Raw genomic sequence first — 17,639 nt, 5'->3', positions numbered from 1 at the left:
AAGCGTGCTTAGTGGTGAATGTACATTTGAAGGGAAGAAGACTTCTGGGCTTGTGAGGGGCTGGTGCCCTCCGGATCACCAGCTCTAAGCTTGTTTTGAGAAACTCCTTCCTCTGAGCATCTGATAAAAGCTATGCACCCTTATCTCCCTCCAAAAAATGCACTTGCTTACACTTGGATGTACAGGTGTCCTTCAAGGGGCTCAGGGTCCCCGCACTACCCCATCTATGGCATGGACTCCTGGTGAGGAGCCTCTAATTTATACAAAAGCTTGGTGCTGTTCGGAAGAGGAACTTCAGCAAGTATGGCTTCTCTTGTTTTATAGACATAGCTCTTATGGCCTTGGCTCCCTGAGCCAGAGCCCAGTCTCATGGGGCCTGTCAGGTCTCCCTGAGCAGAGCCCTCGCTGGCCCCCATCAGTGTGGATTTCCAAGGGAGACAGGATACGCAGCAGGACTTCCCCGGAAGGCGCTGGGCAGTGCTGGGCTGCCTGAGAAAGAATCACCTACAGACAGAGTTAAAATGAAATTACAAATTCCCTGGGCCTACACCCAGAGGTGCTGATTTAAGAGGTCTGGGTGGGACCTTGGAATCTGCTTATTTTTTCTTTTGAGACAGAGTCTTGCTGTGTCACCCAGGCTGGAGTGCAGTGATGCTATCTCAGCTCACTACAGTCTCCAACTCCGGCACTTAAGTGATCCTCCTACATCAGCCTCCTGAGTATCTGGGAACACAGACGTGCACCACCATGCCCAGCAGTAGAGACGGAGTTTCGCCATGTTGCCCAGGCTGGTCTCAAACTCCTGGGCTCAAGCGATTCTCCCACCTTGGCCTCCCAAAGTGCTGGGATTGCAGGCGTGAGCCACCACGCCCGGCCAGAATCTGTTTTTTCGAAGATCCTTCAGGGGATTCTCAGGCAGCCAGTTTGATAATCATTGATCCAAGGTCTTTACCTAGAATGAAATTTTGCCTCTCTAATGGAGAAATTACACTCCTCCCTCCCTCCTGCTGTCCAACCATCCCTTCTTCAATCCCTCCATCCACCCACACATATTAATTGAGCTGTAGCTCTGGACCAAGTTTTGTCAGGTGCTGATGAGCAGGACGAGACCCAGCTCCTGCACCCTGGAGCTCACAACCTTCCCCGCTTCCTGCCCTTCTCTTCCTGGAATTCTCAGAACCTTGCCCAGATGTGGCCACTTTAAACTTTTTTCTCATAGGGCTTTTGAGAATCATGGCCCCCAGCTAGAGGGGGACCTAAAGGTCTTTGGGGTCCATCCCCATCCCTGGGTAGGGCGGGCACGTTTGAGAAACCAGTTGTTCCCCATCTTCCTTAGATGCCTGTTCCTATTCCTAACACCCCATCTGAAAATTTCCTCTCCTGTCTCACTCCATTTTCTCTCACTCTTGCTGAAATCCACCTCCTTCTCCTGCAAGTCACACTCATGGAGGCTCTATTGGCATTAGACACTGGGTATTCAAGCACTGGGGACAGAGGAAAAATGTGAAAGTCCTGGCCCTCAGGAACTCACTGTCAGGGTGGGAGAAATAAGCCGGTGGAGGAGCCACCACCAGTCTGAGTTAGATGGGGGTGTAGGGTTGTGATATTATGATATCATAAGAAATCTAGAAATATGTAGTTGGTCATTGTCCCTGGTTCTTGGCACAGAGCTCCCCAAACCTTATAATTTTCTAAGTGATGGAGGTACTAACAGCATCTTTTGTTCTAGTATTTGGTCTTAGAACCCAGTTCCTGACTCAAAGCTCCCAACTGCCTTGGAATTTCCTGGGTGATGAGAGCATCTTTTGTTCTAATGAGGCAGCTTTGGGTGGGTGCCTGTGTGGGAGCTGGTCACAGAAAGATCAAACCATGGCCAGAAGCTTAGAACTTTCAGCCCCTCCCTGCATTCTCAGGGAGGGGAGAGGGGCTGGGGATTGCGTTAATAAACAATCATGCCTAGTGATGAGACCTCCATAAAGGTCTCTTAAGTACGGAGCTTGGAGACCTTCCGGGTTGGTGAACACATCCACATGCCCTGAGGGTGACACACCCCAACTCCATGGGGACAAAAGTTCCTGTGTTCAAGATCCTTCCAGACCTTGCTCTGTGCCCCTCTTCATCTAGCTGTTCATCTGTACCCTATATCATAACCTCTGTTGTAAACACACACACATGCACAACTGGTAAATGTAAGTAAGCGTTTTCCTGAGTTTTGTGAGCCATCATAGAAAATTCTAAAAGGAGGAGGTTGTGGGATCCCCCAGTCACCAGCCAGGTTGGACAGAATTGTGAGTAACCTGAGGACCCACTATTTGTGATTGGTATCTGAAGCAAGGGGATCGTCTTGTAGGTTTTAGCCCTTAACCTGTGGGGTCTGCACTAACTCTAGGTAGTTAGTTTCATAACTGAATTATAGGATACCCAACTGGTGTCCAGAGAATAAGTTGCTATGAAAAAAAAAAAAAACCCTTTATAGCTGGTGGCCAGAAGTGTTGCGGGAATGATGGAAGAAAAATGAATCTTTTCTAAGCAGGGGTGCTCTGGAAGCATGGAAGAGGGGCCGCGTAGCAGGGGAGAGTCTCAGGGAGGGGACTGGGGTCTTGCTGCTTTCTTCCTGGTAGCATATGGACAGGCTGCATGCCCCAAGGAGGAGCCACAGCTGTGCGAGGCCCTCTGCGTGCCCATGAATTCCGGCCCCCTCTAGCTTTCCTACAAGGTTATATTTCTTGGTCTGTAGTCTGTATCCTGGCTCCTTCCTCCTCATCCTTCTTTACAGTTTCCCAGCCGCTCATTTCCTGCTGCCCAGACATGAAGCCAGTGATACCATGCTCAGGGCTGTGTGCAGAGCAGGCATCTGTGCTAGCCTGCAGGCTTCTTCAGTGCCTGCCAGCATCCTCCTCTGCCTTGTCAGCCTCATCTTTTTGTGGGCTTGGAGCTGCCCATGAGCTTGGGATGGGGCATCCAAGTTTGGAGGATGTGATGTGTGCAGCCATGTCAAAAACCTGGGTGTGGCCCAGCCTGCCAGGAACTGGAAGGCTTACTTGGTGTGGAAGTCACACACCCAAGAGTGCTAACATCTGAGTTCTAGACACAGCTCTGCCTGTTATGAACCATTTGACCTTGAGCAATCTACACTGGAACTCAAAGTCTTGAGGAATCATAATCTACATTTTAACAAGGTACCTAGGTGACTTCCCTGGACATTTAGATTTGGGAAACCTGCCCAGGAGACTCTCTTCTTCCATTAGCACGGGGTTAGGGTGCTATAGTGGTGACTACGGTCAGTATTGGGCCCTTTAGGAGTCTCCTGTGTATATGAAGGGATTGGAGTGCATGGCCTTTGTGGCAAAGAGAGCAAAATGGCATCTAGACTCCAGATCTAGCCCTTAGACAAGTTTTGTTTGGCCTAACACCATCCTCAAATTCTTTTAGAATAGGTGCCAGTATTTAAAAATTGGAAAATTTCTCATCAATATCTAGTTTTGTAGCTTTTCCTGAAAAATCAAATGAGGTAGGAAATGGGCCACATTCTACGTGGTGACAATGTTTTCCCCTGTGAGGTGGAAAACTCACAGACCTTGCCCCAAGTTCTCTTATAATTACTAATAGTTTGAGGATAAAATCCCAAGAGTCTCTTAAAACGTGAAAAGATGCTCAGCTTCACTTGTAATATGACAGTTACAAATTGAATTACAGCAAATTGCCATTTTCCACTTGTCTCTTTAGCAGATATAAAAAGTTTGATAAAACACTGTGTTGACAAGGGCAAAGGAAACTGGCACCCTTGCATTCTAGTGGGAAGGTGAGTTGGTACAATCTTTAATACGGACAATCTCTCATTATCCATTGAAATCAGCAAACGACACCTGCCCCTTGACCGGATAACATAAGTTCTGGAAATGTATCCACGCAGACACGTGCATACATAAGATATATAATTCTAATGCACACATACACGGCTAGTCATTGTAGCATTGTTTGTAATGGCTATAGATTGAAACTAATCTGAGTGCCCATCGGTAGGGGACTGGCTGAATAAAGGATCAGACAGCCATACAATTACATACTAAGTAACAAGGAACTCTTATGTTATGATACGGAAGGAGGATCTCTAAAAATATATTATTCACTGAAAAAAGGAAGGTGGAGAACAGTATACAGTGTCCAGTACCATTAGTGTGTGGGACACCGTCTGTGGAAAGAGACTCAAGGACATGGTGACAGTGGTAATCTCTGGGAAGGGGACCTCAGAGGCTATAGTACAGTGGCGAGAGGGAGTCATTTTACTACCCATACCTTTATATCTTTTGAACTTTGAACCATGTCCATGTTTACCTACTGAAAGAATAAAAAACTAAAAACTTTCAGAGACCTGGTTTCTGCGGTTCTAACACTACATGATTCTAATGTTTTACAGCATGGTGAGCCCAACTTTGATGACGTTGGCAGGCTCCTCTCACTTGAGGCCAAGCTTCTAATCTTCTGCTTCTGGGTCCATCTTCTGGGTCTCTCTGGCCTCGCTCTGTCCCTGAGTTGGGCCACAGAAGCCCCTGTGAGCTTGAGCAGCACTGATGAAGGGCTTCCTTCTAGCATAGGGCAGCGACGTGAACTCCAACATCTCCTAGGGACACAGCCCTTGGGCGTTCCCTCACCCTCTCCACCTTCTCTGTCCTCCTAGGGGAGCCTTCTCGGTGGTGCGAAGGTGTGTGAAGGTGCTGGCCGGCCAGGAGTATGCTGCCAAGATCATCAACACCAAGAAGCTGTCAGCCAGAGGTAGGTGCCTGATCTCTACCCTGCCCACCCTCCAGGGCTCTCCTCTCTCCCCTTACCTGTACTGCTTGGTTTAGACCAGGACCCCGGGCCGAGCCCATGGGTGATACTTATGGCAGGGGTGGGGGCTGCTCTTCCTGGGGGTGCCTTGAGAATAGACCTTCCCTTTTTCCTTCTTTTCGTTTTTTCGAGGCTGGAGACCACAGCCTCACCCAGACAGGCCAAGCTCTGTACCTCACAGGTGAGGACTGAGACACCAGATGGGCCCTCCTTTCCCTGCTCTCCTGCCACTCGCTGTCACTTCTCCCCTCCAGACCTCTACCCTCGCCATTCCCTCTGCCTGAACGCCATCTCCTGGCTCCTTTTATGAATGGCTGTTTCTCAGCCTTCAGGTCTCAGCTTAAGGTCACATCCTTTGAGAGGTTTTCCTGACCCCCCCAATCTGACGAGGCCTCCTCCATTTTCTCTCTCTCTCTCTCTCTCTCTTTTTTTTTTTTTTCTGAGATGGAGTTTCACTCTTGTCGCCCAGGCTGGAGTGCAATGGTGCGATCTTGGCTCACTGCAACCTCCTCCTCCTGGGTTCAAGCAATTCTCCTGCCTCAGCCTCCCGAGTAGCTGGGATTACAAGCGCCCAGCACCATGCCCGGCTAATTTTTTTTCTTTGTATTTTTAGTAGCGATGGGGTTTCACCATGTTGGCCAGGCTGGTCTCGAACTCTTGACCTCAGATGATCTGTCCTCCTCGGCCTCCCAAAGTGCTGGGATTACATGCGTGAGCCATCATGCCTGACCTATTTTCTCTCATATTACTGTTTATTTCCTTTATGGCTTTCCCTGACCTAGACTCATCCTGTTTACTGATAAGGCCCCTTGTTTAATACCCAGCTCCCTTTTTGGGCTGTAGACTTCAAGAGTATGGGCTACTCTGCACCCAGCACCTAGGACAGCACCTGCCACACAGAGAGGGGCCAGTGAACTCCAAGTGCGCTTGGCTTCAGCTATGCCACTCTTGGGTCTTCCAGAGAGTGGGTCTGGGATATGATCTGGGTTTTGGAAAAGATGCCCAGATAACTCTAATTTGCAGATGAGTTTGAGAACCATGGCCCTAAGACCTTAGAAGCGGTCCTGGGCCAGTGACGTTAGCATCCCCAGCAGCTTGTTAGAAAAGCAAAGCCTAGAGCCCCACACCAGACTTGAAGAATCTGAATCTGCATTTTAACAAGATACCTGGGTGATTGTGGACATTAAAATCTGGGAAGCCTGCCCAGGAGACGAGCTTCTTGCCATGACTGTGTTTGAGACAGTGATGGTGGTAACCACGGTCAGTGTGTTGGAAAGGGTTATCTTCAAAGATGCCAGTCCCCACCCTGAATGAAATGGTGTATAAGCTTTCCTTGGGACCGCCTGGTGGCAGAGAGAATTCCGTTGGGTGAGGTGGGGGCAGGTGTGGGCTGTACAATCCATGGTTTGTGCAGTGCGGGAGATGTTGTGTGAGAGGCTGGCAGAGTGTCCAGGTGTTTGATAGGCACAGCTGTGTGGGGCCAGGGGCCAGCAGGTGCAGGTTCGTGGCTGTCCTCACAGTGGCTGGTACAGGAGGCTCATGCTGCTCCCAGCAGGCCTCCCAGCAGGCCTCATGTTGGACTGTGTGTTGCTGCCTTTCTTCTCTGGCTCAGTGTTGCTGGGAGCTCAGCACTTTCTTCCAGTTACCGACCTCCCCCCATGTCTTGCAGGTCAAAGTGGATCAGCAGAGGGGGTGGCTGGGGGTAGGGTGAGGGTCTCTGAAGGGCCAGAAGCCCCGCGTGGTACACAGTGTGAAAAGTCCAAGCTTGTGAAAGGCTGGGAGCTAGAGACAGGGCAGGCAGGAATGCTGGCAGGAGTGTGGCCTCATGGCCAGATGCCTGGATTGGCCTTGTCATTGCTGTGTGACTAGCAGCAGTCTGGTGCCCTGTCTGTGCATTGGGTGTTGAGGAACCAAGGAAGATGTCCCAATCCCTGAGATACAACAGGGACAGGGGGTGACGGGTTGAGGTTGCCCCAGCGGGAGAGAGGGTCAGGCCCCAAGGTCGTCCCTGGATGCTGGGATCTCAGGTTAGTTCACCACACTCTCGGGGCACATCCACACACACACTTGCATGTTGACCAAAAGAGACAGATGTGTATGGGAGAGTGGAAGGGTCATGGCTCCTGTTTTGGAAAGTGACTAAGCACTCCTGGGACAGTGCAGACCCTGGGCTATGCCAGACAGCCACTTCCCAAGCCGCCTCTCTTTGGCAACTTGTTGAGTCCTTGACCTCTTGGAAGGAAGGTGGCTGGGCCTAGGTGAGTGTGGAGGGTGGGGGTGGGGAGGTTATCAGGGAACCTTCCGGAAAAGTCTGCCAACTGCCAGCTGCTTTTCTTCCCAGCGGGAGAGGAGGAGCAGAGCTTCTTTTAGCATGGTTCTTTGTTTGCCACTCCTGGTGCCTCGGGGGCGGGGAGGGGGGGTTAATGCTGAATATTTGGCAACAGACTCTAAGCATCTCCTGCTGGTGCTCCTGGGTGACTTCCGGCAGCGCCCAGCAGGGGCTGTGCCCACCCTCCCGGGAGCTGTGGCTTTCTTTTTGCCCACCCTGCCCAGCCTCTTCTAGCAAGTGGTTCCCAAACCCACGATATATTTGTGTATGTATTTTTAATCTAGTCGTTTAACAAATGTTCATAGTATAAACAAACCAAAGAAACCATGAAGAAATGAAGTGAAAAGTGAAAATTTTGCCTGTTCCAATCCCTGCCAAATACCTTTGGTAGCTTTTTTAAAAACACAGCTGCCTGAGTTCCACCCATGAGGGTTGGATTCAGTAGGTGGGGCCCAAGCCCCCGCATTAAAAAAATCCTGTCATCAGTAACAGTAGCTATTAACACCGACCTAATACAATAACATAGGCTCAGCGCTAACCCCCACTGGGTGCTGTATAGCCTCCTAGCGCATCCTCCCCACGGCACACACAGAGGTAGCATTCTAAGGGCACATTGGGCACATGCATGAGGCTGGTGCAGCTGGAGGTGACTGGCCTGGGCACTGTGACCTCCACGGGCCTCACTCCTAGCTCGAGCATGAGGGGGTCACTTCCTCGGCTCCTCAGTGACCAGTCTCGGAGCACCAGGTGGGGAGCATGATGAGCTCATCCAGCCTGCTCTACAGTGTCATTCAGGTCCCTGCAAGGAAGCCTCTGAGGGGACGGCAAGACGTGCTTCCCATCTCTCCTGTCCTCCTCCCCACCCCTTGCCCGGCACTCTTGTTCCTTGGGATGATTGCTCTAGCTCCCAGGATCGGGCTGTCCTATGCAGGGAGCAGGTACTTGCTCCCAGACTTGAGGTCTCTTTTCTCTCCTGGCTTGTGTGCCTCTTGCTGGAATCTCGGGCTGCCTGCCTGCTGGAGTGCACTCCCCTCTGGAGGCAGAGCCCTGCCCATTTGTATGATCGCAGGTCCTTCCAGGCCTGCTCTGTCCTGCCTCACCCTGCTGGGACTGTCTGGCCCCAGGGACCTCACCCCAGAATGTCCATCCACCTCTGCCTGCTGAGCTCTGCTGAGCCTTGCTGCGCTCTTAGCCCCCACAGCCTGGAGGTGACCCAACCATCTGGGGAGGAAGCGAAAAGTTTCCCAAGATATTATCATGGGCATTGGGGAAGCTCCCCAGGTCCGCAGGCAGGAGGCTGAAGACTTCTAGCTTCCCTCAGAGCTCTCACCATCATGGGACTCTGCTGAGATGATGGATCGATTCATCAATTAATTAATTATTAGAATGGGGCTGGGTTCAGTGGCTCACATCTTTAATCCCAGCACTTTGGGAGGCCGAGGTGGGAGGATCACTTGAGGCCGGGAGTTCAAGACTAGCCTGGGCCATATGGTGAGACCTCTGTCTCTTAAAAATATAAAAAATTAGCCAGGCGTGGTGGTGGGCGCCTGTAGTCCCAGCTACTCAAGAGGGAGGCTGAGGAGTGAGAATCATCTGAGCCCAGAAGTGGAGGCTGCAGTGAGCCGTGATCCTGCCACTGCGCTCTAACCTGGGTGATAAGAGTCAAACTGTGTCTCAAAAAAAATTATTAGAATGGGAAGCAATATAGTATAAGTAGCTATGTACATGGATTGAAATCTCAGCTCTGCCGCTTATTTGCTATGGGATCTTGGACAAGCTGCTTAGCAGCTCTACACCACGCCCTGGGAATGTGGCAGTGACCAACAGAAAAGGTCTTGCTCTCATTGTGCCCGTTTTCTAGGGAGTGAGACTGAAAATAACATTAAACACATATGTCAGCTGGGTAGCTTCAGGTAGTGACAAGTGTTAACCAAGAAGATAAGACAGGGTATGGGGAGGTGATGCAGCAGGAGGGACACGCTTAGAAAAGGCAGCCAGGGAATGTCTCCAAGGAGGTGACATTGTGCCGGGGCCTGCCTGATGAGAAGACCCAGGGAAGAGCTTTCCAGGCAGAAGGCACAGCAGGTGCAGAGGCCCTGAGGTGGGAAGGAGCTTGGTGTGTCAGGGCAGAGAGGAGGCCAGTGTGGCTGGAGCTTCCTGGCCAAGGTGAGGCCAGACCCAGCGAGGAGTTTGGATTGTGCTCTAAGTACATTGGGAAGCTGTTGGAGAGTTGGAAGCCAAGGAGTGACAGGATTTAATGGATATTTTAAAAAGAGCTCCTTGGCGGGGCGGGGTGTGGTAATCCCAGCACTTTGGGAGGGTGAGGCGGGCGGATCACAAGGTCAGGAGTTCGAGACCAGCTTGGCCAGGCCAGCATGGTGAAACCCCGTCTCTACTCAAAATACAAAAAATTAGCCTGACATGGTGGCGTGCGCCTGTAGTCCCAGCTACTTGGCAGGCAGAGATTGCAGTGAGCCAAGATCGAGCCACTGCACTCCAGTCTGGGCGACAGAGTGAGACCCTGTCCCCCCGCGAAAAAAAAAGCTCCTTGGCTGAGGGGAGGAGTGGTGGGGGAAAGGTGCAGGGGTAGAGGCCTCAGAGCTCTGAGTTTTCAGATGATTTTGGTGAGCCATTTTGATAAAGGGACTGTTCCTTTGTCAACAGGCCTCAGTTTCTCCATCTATATAACAAAGCACGGCCTCGGAGGTCAAAAGAAGCATGGTCCCCACATGTCACATGTCCTGAGGTTCTCTGTATATTAGAAAATGAAAACACTGCAGAGTTACCAGAAATATTGTATAATGTATATGTTTACACTCAGTAGGATGAATACTTTCAACAGTGACAATGCAGGTTAATTGTACTATGCATATGATGATGATAAGACTTATAAAATTAGTTCCTAGCATTTCCAGCAGTGAGGTCTTGTAACCAGATACAAGTTTAATGTTGCATGGCCAGCGTTTTCTTCTTTCAATCTTGTCAATGTTCTCTGCTCCTGGGTAACCTCATAGGGAGAAATAGCAAAATTCCAGATTTGGGGCTCCCGCTTCCTGAATGTATAGCCTAGGCCAGAAGCCTCCTTCCCCCTCTGACAGGCCTGATCTTGACCTGCCTGAGTTCTGGTTCTGCTGCCGGTAGGATATGGGGATAGGGCATGGGATGTGGAGCAGGGGGAGGGCCCTGCCTGGTCAGCTGTGGATGGGCATCCCCTCCTGTGCCCAGGAGTCAGCCTCCCCTCCCCTGGAGGATATGAAAGGAGCCCATGGAGGGAGGGGGAATCAAGGGATGCCCCCCAACCTGGCCCCACCTCCTCATCCCTAGCTTGCAGCCAGCTTTCAGCTGGGGAGTTGAGCCATGGAAACTGAATTGGACTTAATTGCTTTGCTGGTGGAAAAGCCACCTTTCAGTATTGATTTTGGCTTCTGCAGCCCTTGGAGGACAGCCAGTGATTGCTCTAGTGAAGGGGGCAGGGGAAAGGGGAGCTGGATTCCTGGGGACAAGGGCTGGAACTTTCTCCATTCTCACCACCCCCCATCCACATACCTGCCCATTCTGAGAGGGCCATTCAGGGCCAGGGTTCTAGTGTTGGCTTGGCATCTGAGTGTTGGCATGAGTTTCTTTCTGTGGGTCTTCATTTTTCTATTTGAGAATTGGGGGCAAGTGGAGGTAGTGGTTATGAGCTGGGGCATGGAGAATAGTATGGCCCAGGATTGAAAGCCCAGCTCTGGAGTCTGACTGTCTGGGTACAAATCATGGCTCCACCGCTCAGTGCAGGATTGACTTTGGGCAGGTACTTAACCTCTCTGAAGCTCTGTCTCCTCCTCTGGAAAGGCAGAAAAATGATAGTAACTTCCTCAAAGGATTGTATGAGGGCTTGAAAGGCATATAAAGCCCTCTGCACAGTGCTTGGCACAGAGTTTTTAAAAAGCGGTTTCTTTTTACGGTTTTGTTTGTTAAATTAAGGCGTTAACTACCAAATTGTGAAAAAAGCACCAAAATGGAAAATAGGAAATGCATTTTCAGTTCTAGCTCTGCCGCCACGGACGCTTCAGCTTGCTCAGGCTGCAGTTTCCTTACCTATAAAGTGGGGAGAGTGGTGTCTCCAGCCCAGGATTGTTTAGGGGCACGGAGTAGGGTCATGTGTCCCACTGTTCCCAGCAACTGGAGAATCAGAAGCCACAGTGGCAGATCCCGAGCAAGGCCTTTCTCCCGGGTGTGTGGAGAGGCCCAGGAGACTCGCACAGCAGTCCAGAAGGCAGGTGGGAGAGCTCTGGGTGGGCCCCCGCAGATTATTTGGGACTCTTTGTGTCCCTGGTCCCAGAGTCTCCTGAAAGGGAGGTGGCTTCTGGGAATTAACACAGCCCTCTGGAAGAATAGTCAGTCACTCCCTTAGAAAAGCACATTCATTCATTTATTCTTTCATTTGGTTATTTCTTTTCTTTTCTTTTCTTTTTGAGACGAAGTCTCACTCTGTCGCCTAGGCTGGAGTACAGTGGCATGATCTCAGCTCACTCCAACCTCCACCTTCAAGCAATTCTCCTGCCTCAGCCTCCTGAGCAGCTGGGATTACAGGCACCTGCCATCACACCCAGCTAATTTTTGTATTTTTAGTAGAGATAGGGTTTCACCATGTTGCCCAGGCTGGTCTCGAACTCCTGAGCTCAAGTGAGCCACCTGCCTCGGCCTCTCAACGTGTTGGGATTATAGGCGTGACCCACCGCGCCCAGCTTCATTCAGTTATTTCTTGAGCACCTAGTATGTGCCAGGTATTTGGGTAGATGTCAGGGGTACAACAGAGACCAAGTCCCTGCCCTCAAGGAACTAGATATCCATGAGACTGAGTGGGTCATGCTGTTCAGGGGCTCTGAAAGCACAGAGGATGGGCCCCTGCCTGCTGCCAGGGGCCTGAGACTAAGGATTGGTAGGAGTGGGTGATGGCCAGTGAACGGCAGGTGGGAGGTAGAGGAAGTGTTTCGAGCTGAGAGAACTGCATGTGCAATTCTCTCCTGAAGTGAGAGGGCCCAGTAGGGCCTGCCTGTAGAGGTGAAGTCAGCCATTTAGTCTGGCCAGAGTGTAGGGCCTGAGGAACAGGCCTGGAGGAGGCTTGGAGAAGCCGCACATTTAAGAGCCGTGGAAAGGGAGGCCAGAGAGGGTGAGGGATGTGCTTGAGTCACTGCAACCCAGGCCTCTTCCTCTTTCCACTGCACCCCATGGTCTTCCTGGAGAACTCAGAGGCCCTGGCCAGAAGGTGAGCTTTCCCAGCCCCCAGGGGCTGCCCTGGGAGGTGGAGATAGTACGAGGCTTTGAGGAGCGGGAGATGGAGGGTGGTGGTTCCTCCTTCACCCGGGACTCACCTAAGCCTCTGTGTTTCAGACCATCAGAAGCTGGAGCGTGAAGCCCGCATCTGCCGCCTGCTGAAGCACCCCAACATTGGTGAGCCTTGCGGGGTGTGAGGGGCGCGGGGGGCCAGGCCCTGCTCCCCTGCCCACTCTGGCACGTGGGTGTTTGCGGGCTGGGTGGAGAGCAGCTGCTCTCTTCTCTGGGGATGGAGGCAGCAGAGATGGGAAAGGGGGCGTCTTTAATGGTTTCCACATTCCTCAGAGCCAGCTTGTTTCGGGGGAAGGTGAAGAAAGGCCCTTCCTCCCATCCCACACTGCCGGCAGCCTCCTTCAGAAAAGCTGTTTCAGGAAAACTTCTACAGCTCTGGGAGAGATGAAAATAGGCCAGGGGGAAACGCTTGGCCTTGACCGCTGCGGCCCGTTCCCCAAACCCACCCCCATGATTCAGCCTGGCACAGTGGCCCTGCCCTCCTCCCTCAACCTGGCACCTGCCTGCCTACAGGGGCAAGCTCCAACTCAGGCCCTGGCCCGCAGGCCGGGCACAGGCTGCGTGGAGAGGCTGGGCCATGGCGGGCTGGGACAGCGCCAGGGCAGCAGAACCCGTGGGGATGGGCTCTGAAACAACACCTCACTGCCTGGCCCCCTTCTCCAGCCCTTGTGCAATTGGGGGCTGATCCCTGCCTATCAGGGTCCTGAGTCATGAGGGCAGGAAGTGTGGCTTTGAGAGCTAATTCTGTCAGGGAATTGCTGTGGGACCTCGGGCAGGAGCACTGCCCTCTCTGAATCACTTTCCCCCATCCTCATGAAGGAAGGGCTGTCTGGACCAGTGTCTTGGGCACCTTGTGAAAAGGTAGACTCAGATTCACTGGGCCTGGGGTAGGGCCGGGATTTTGCAGTTCTAACACGCTCTGAGGAGGTGCCAAGCCTGCTGACTCATAGACCGCACTGAGGAGCAGGGCCTAGGTGATCGCTAAGGACTCTTCCGACTCTGACAGACACCACGCCTTCTCACAAGGCAGGGAAGCCTCTCTCCGTGCCCAGGGCCCCAAGGGTTAACTCTCCCACCAGAGAGAAGCATCTCCATCTGCTATTTATACCCGGAAGGCACCTCCCCTTCCCTGAACAAACAGCAGCCAGAGGCTCCAGGACCAGCATCAGAGAGACAGCCTGTGGCTGGCAGGGAGCAGCCCTGGTTCAACCCTGGTCCCTGACCCACTAATGTCCTGTGGCCGCCCCTGCCCATTCCAGGCCCCCAGCCCCCCAGCCGTGTGATGCAGCGGGTTGGGAGTGATCTCTGACTGTAAGATCTTATGATCCTTACAGAGGCTACCGGCTCCGGTGGAAGGAGGGGAGTGTGTGTAAGTGTGTGACAGTGTGTGGAGTGTGTGAGTGAATGTGTGTGTGCATATGAGTGTGTGTGAATGTGTGCATGTGAGTGTGTGTATGTGACTCTGTGTGTGTGTGTATGTGACAATGTTGGAGTGTGTGTGAATGTGTGTGAAGGCGTGTGTGTGTGTGTATGTGACAGTGTTGGATTGTGTGTGAATGCTGTGTACGTGAGTGTGTATGAATGTGTATGTGTGAAGGTGTGTATGTCTGTGTGTGTGTGCGTGAATGTGTGTATGTGAGTGTGAGTGTATGTGCGTGTGTGGAGTGTGTGAATGCACGTGGGTGTGTGTGTGAATGTGTGTATGTCTGTGTAAATGTGTGTGAATGCATGTGTGTGAATTCATGTATGTGAGTGTATGTGAATGTGTGTGTGAGTGTGTGAATGTGTGTGTGTGTTGCTGCACAACTGCAGCTATCTCAGGTCAACACTGCCTCCTCATGTTTGCACCTCCCTCTCCCTCTCATTCCCAGCTATAAAATGGGGAGCAGTAGGTTATGGCTTTGGAGAGTGTGTGTGAATGTGTGCATGTGAGTGTATGTGTGTATGTGACTGCGTGTGACTGCAAGCAGTAGGTTATGGCTTTGGAGCTGACGGACTACAGTTGAAACCCTGGGTTTGCTGCTTCATTGCTGTGTGACCCTGGACATGTTGCTCAACCACTTTGAAGCTCAGTTTTGTCTGGAAAATGGAACTGATACCTATCTCATAGGATTGTGATGATTAAATAGACCATAGCATGATAACAGTCATTATCATTAAGCTGCCCCCCTTTTCCCCAATCAACACCTTCCCTCAGAACAACCTTGCCTGAAGACATCCTCTTGCCTGAAACTCCATATGATTGTCTTTCCTCGGGGCCATCAGGATTTTTAGTCGTCACTGGAGGCACTATATATAACATGGTGGTTAGGAGAATGGGGTTTGCAGTCAGACACCAAGTTTCAATCTCAGCTCTGCGGTTAACTACGTGTTTGAGCTTGGGCAGACTGTGAAGCTCTTAGCCTCAGTATCGTCCTCTGTGAAGTGGGGATAATCACAGCGCCCACCTTATAGGACTATTGGGAGGGTAAAATGAGAGTGCAAGTAAAACACTTGGCACAAAACCTAGCATGTGGTAAAAGCTCAGAAACGGTAGCTATCATCATCATCATCATTACTGAGTCATTTACTCCTTCCTTCATTCACCTGATGTCAGGTGCATCGTAGACCCACCCCATGCCAAGGTCTCTGCTAGGCATTGAGAATGTGCAGGAGAAATGAGGATGGGGGATGGGAGTGGGGGTGGTGGCCGATGCACAGGCGGGGCTGGAAAGCAGAGCTGAGCAGCCAGCACAGGAAGACCCCAGAGGAGCTTTGAGCTGCTATCAGGGCTGGAAGGTTCCTTGGGGGGTGCACTTTCCCGATCCTCTAAGCATCTTCCTTCAAAATTGTAATCTTCCCAAAGATGTGCAAAGGGTACAGATGTGGGCTCAAAACCCGAAAGGTGAGTTTGTCCCTAGAGAAGCTGGACTGAGTCCTGTTCAGCCTGCTTGGCCAATCTAGACAAGGTTACTACTGGTCGCTGCTTCTGTGTGGCCACTGCCCAGTCCCCAGGGGACCAAGTCAGTGAGGTCCCTGGCTCAGCACAAGTCAGTCCAACTGTGTTGCACACAAAGCGTTTGCCTCCCAGATCCTTCTTGGGAGAGGTCAGTAACCTGCTGTCTGTGCCATCACCACCTGCAGATGAGGGAGACGCCAGAAGGCCACCCCAAGGCACAGGGGACTTGGACTGTGCTAGGGACAACCTGAAAGTTTAGTAGGTGATTTGTGGTAGGGAAGGGAAGCATGGTAGGTCAGTGACGAAGATGACAATATCTCCATTTATCGAACTCTTCCTAGTGCCAGGTACTGTGCTAAGTGGTTTACAGGAATCATCACATTAATGACCACAGCAGTCCAATGGTGTTAGCACTACTGTTTGGAAGGGAGGCTCAGAGAGGTTAAGTCATTTGCCCATAGCTACATAGCTTGTAAGAAGTGGATCTGGGAGACGAACTCAGCAAGTCTGACTCCAGAGCCCTTGTTCCTAGTCCTTCTATTTAGCTTCCCAAGTGGATATCACAAATGTGGTGTCAGGGGGACACAAAAATAAGGGAACAAGTACTGTTCTTCAACCTCCAAGAAAAAAATGCATGGTTGGAAAATCACAGGCATGCCAGAAGTGCATGAATCAAGTTTCATAAGTAAAAAGTTAGGTTACAGATTTGTTTGTTCTATGACAATATTTTAAACAGTCAAAAGTGACAGAATGACTCAATGGGTGCAGACACGTCAGTCACTCCACCGGGAGACAGGACCGTGATGATAGCCTATGGCCCTTGAATTCTGGGTTCTGGCTGAGTCAATCCTCAGGCAGCCTCCACTGATGGGAGGGGTGGCTTTGTGTGTGAAAACAGCCCTGAAACAAGAAATTCTGTCTCCTGGGCTCTGAGGTGTGCCTCAACCTCAGGGACTGAAGCCAACTCTAGTATCATCATGCGTGTGGTGCACAGCAAAAGTAGGGGCTGAATTCCAACCAGTGTGCCCCTTACCATCAACACAAAGGCACCATCTGAGTGAGAGTCAGGTCTGGAGAAAACCTCCCTCAATTCTGTCAATTTCCCTGAGACCCGAGGACGTTCTCTAAAGGGGCTGAGGCCCCGGGTCAGAGGGTAGATCTGGGACCTCAGTCTTCTTGGGCTCCTTCCAAAGCCTGTTGCCGTGGTTCTAAAAGCCCTTTCTGAGATGATTCTAGCTGTAGCTTGGCTTCTCAGAGCTTCTTACACTCAGGAAAGGGAAGTTAGAGACCATGGCCCACCAGAAAGAATAGGAGGGGGTTCACTTCCCAGAGAACACGTGGAGGAAGACAGGGAGAGGGAAGAGTCTTTTGCAAAACTTTACCTTGATACACTAACAATACAAGTTTTTTGCAGATAAATGAGAAGACAAATACTTTTTAAAGTATCTCCAATAACCTCACATCTAGAATTAACATTTAATGATATGTGCTACCATATGATATATGATATATGTGCCTTCTCAAATACTGTATACTTACATCGATCATCTTAGGTCAGGTTCCCTGGAAGCAGAGCCTGAGTCAGGGATTCAGGTGCTGTTAGCATCCCACACTCCAGCACGTAGGGTTTGGATGCACCAACTTACCAAAGGGGCTCTGGGCAGGGCCCGGGTATAGAATTGCCAGATTCTACACACCAAAAATACAGTTAAATACACATTTATGCTTTTTTGTTTTGTTTTGTTTTGAGATGGAGTCTCACCCTGTCACCTAGGCTGGAGTGCAGTGGCATGATCCCGACTCACTGCAAACTCCACCTCCTGGGTTCATGCCATTCTCCTGCCTCAGCCTCCTGAGTAGCTGGGACTACAGGTACCCGCCACCATGCCCAGCTAATTTTGTTTTGTATTTTTAGTAGAGACAGAGTTTCACTGTGTTAGCCAGGATGGTCTCGATCTCCTGATCTCATGATCCGCCCGCCTCAGCCTCCCAAAGTGCTGGGATTACAGTCGTGAACCACCACGCCGGGCCAATACACGTGTACACTTTAAAAATTAAGCCTGTGTTTACTTTGAAATGTACTAAAAATTAAATAAATCAATGGACAGAGGAATGGATAGAAACATAGTAATGCAAGTATAGGAAAACATTAATGATAGAACCTAGGTAGTGGGCATCTGGGTGTTCACTTAACTGTATGTTTGAATTTTA

At 51.0% G+C, this 17,639-nt stretch overlaps 1 protein-coding gene across 2 annotated transcripts in view; it reads left to right on the top strand.

Moving 5' to 3' along the window:
• Positions 1-17,639, top strand: part of CAMK2A (calcium/calmodulin dependent protein kinase II alpha) — a 70,035-nt gene that overhangs the window by 12,559 nt on the left and 39,837 nt on the right. For both annotated transcript variants that reach the window (XM_003900360.5, XM_003900359.5), the window contains exons 2-3: positions 4,679-4,773; positions 12,536-12,595. In XM_003900360.5, coding sequence (XP_003900409.1) covers positions 4,679-4,773; positions 12,536-12,595 — 155 coding nt within the window. The remainder of the gene's footprint in view (positions 1-4,678; positions 4,774-12,535; positions 12,596-17,639) is intronic.

The sequence above is a fragment of the Papio anubis genome, chromosome 5 (assembly GCF_008728515.1).
Source record: "Papio anubis isolate 15944 chromosome 5, Panubis1.0, whole genome shotgun sequence".
NCBI classification, from domain to species: domain Eukaryota; kingdom Metazoa; phylum Chordata; class Mammalia; order Primates; family Cercopithecidae; genus Papio; species Papio anubis.
This window is presented reverse-complemented; position numbering and strand designations above follow the sequence as displayed.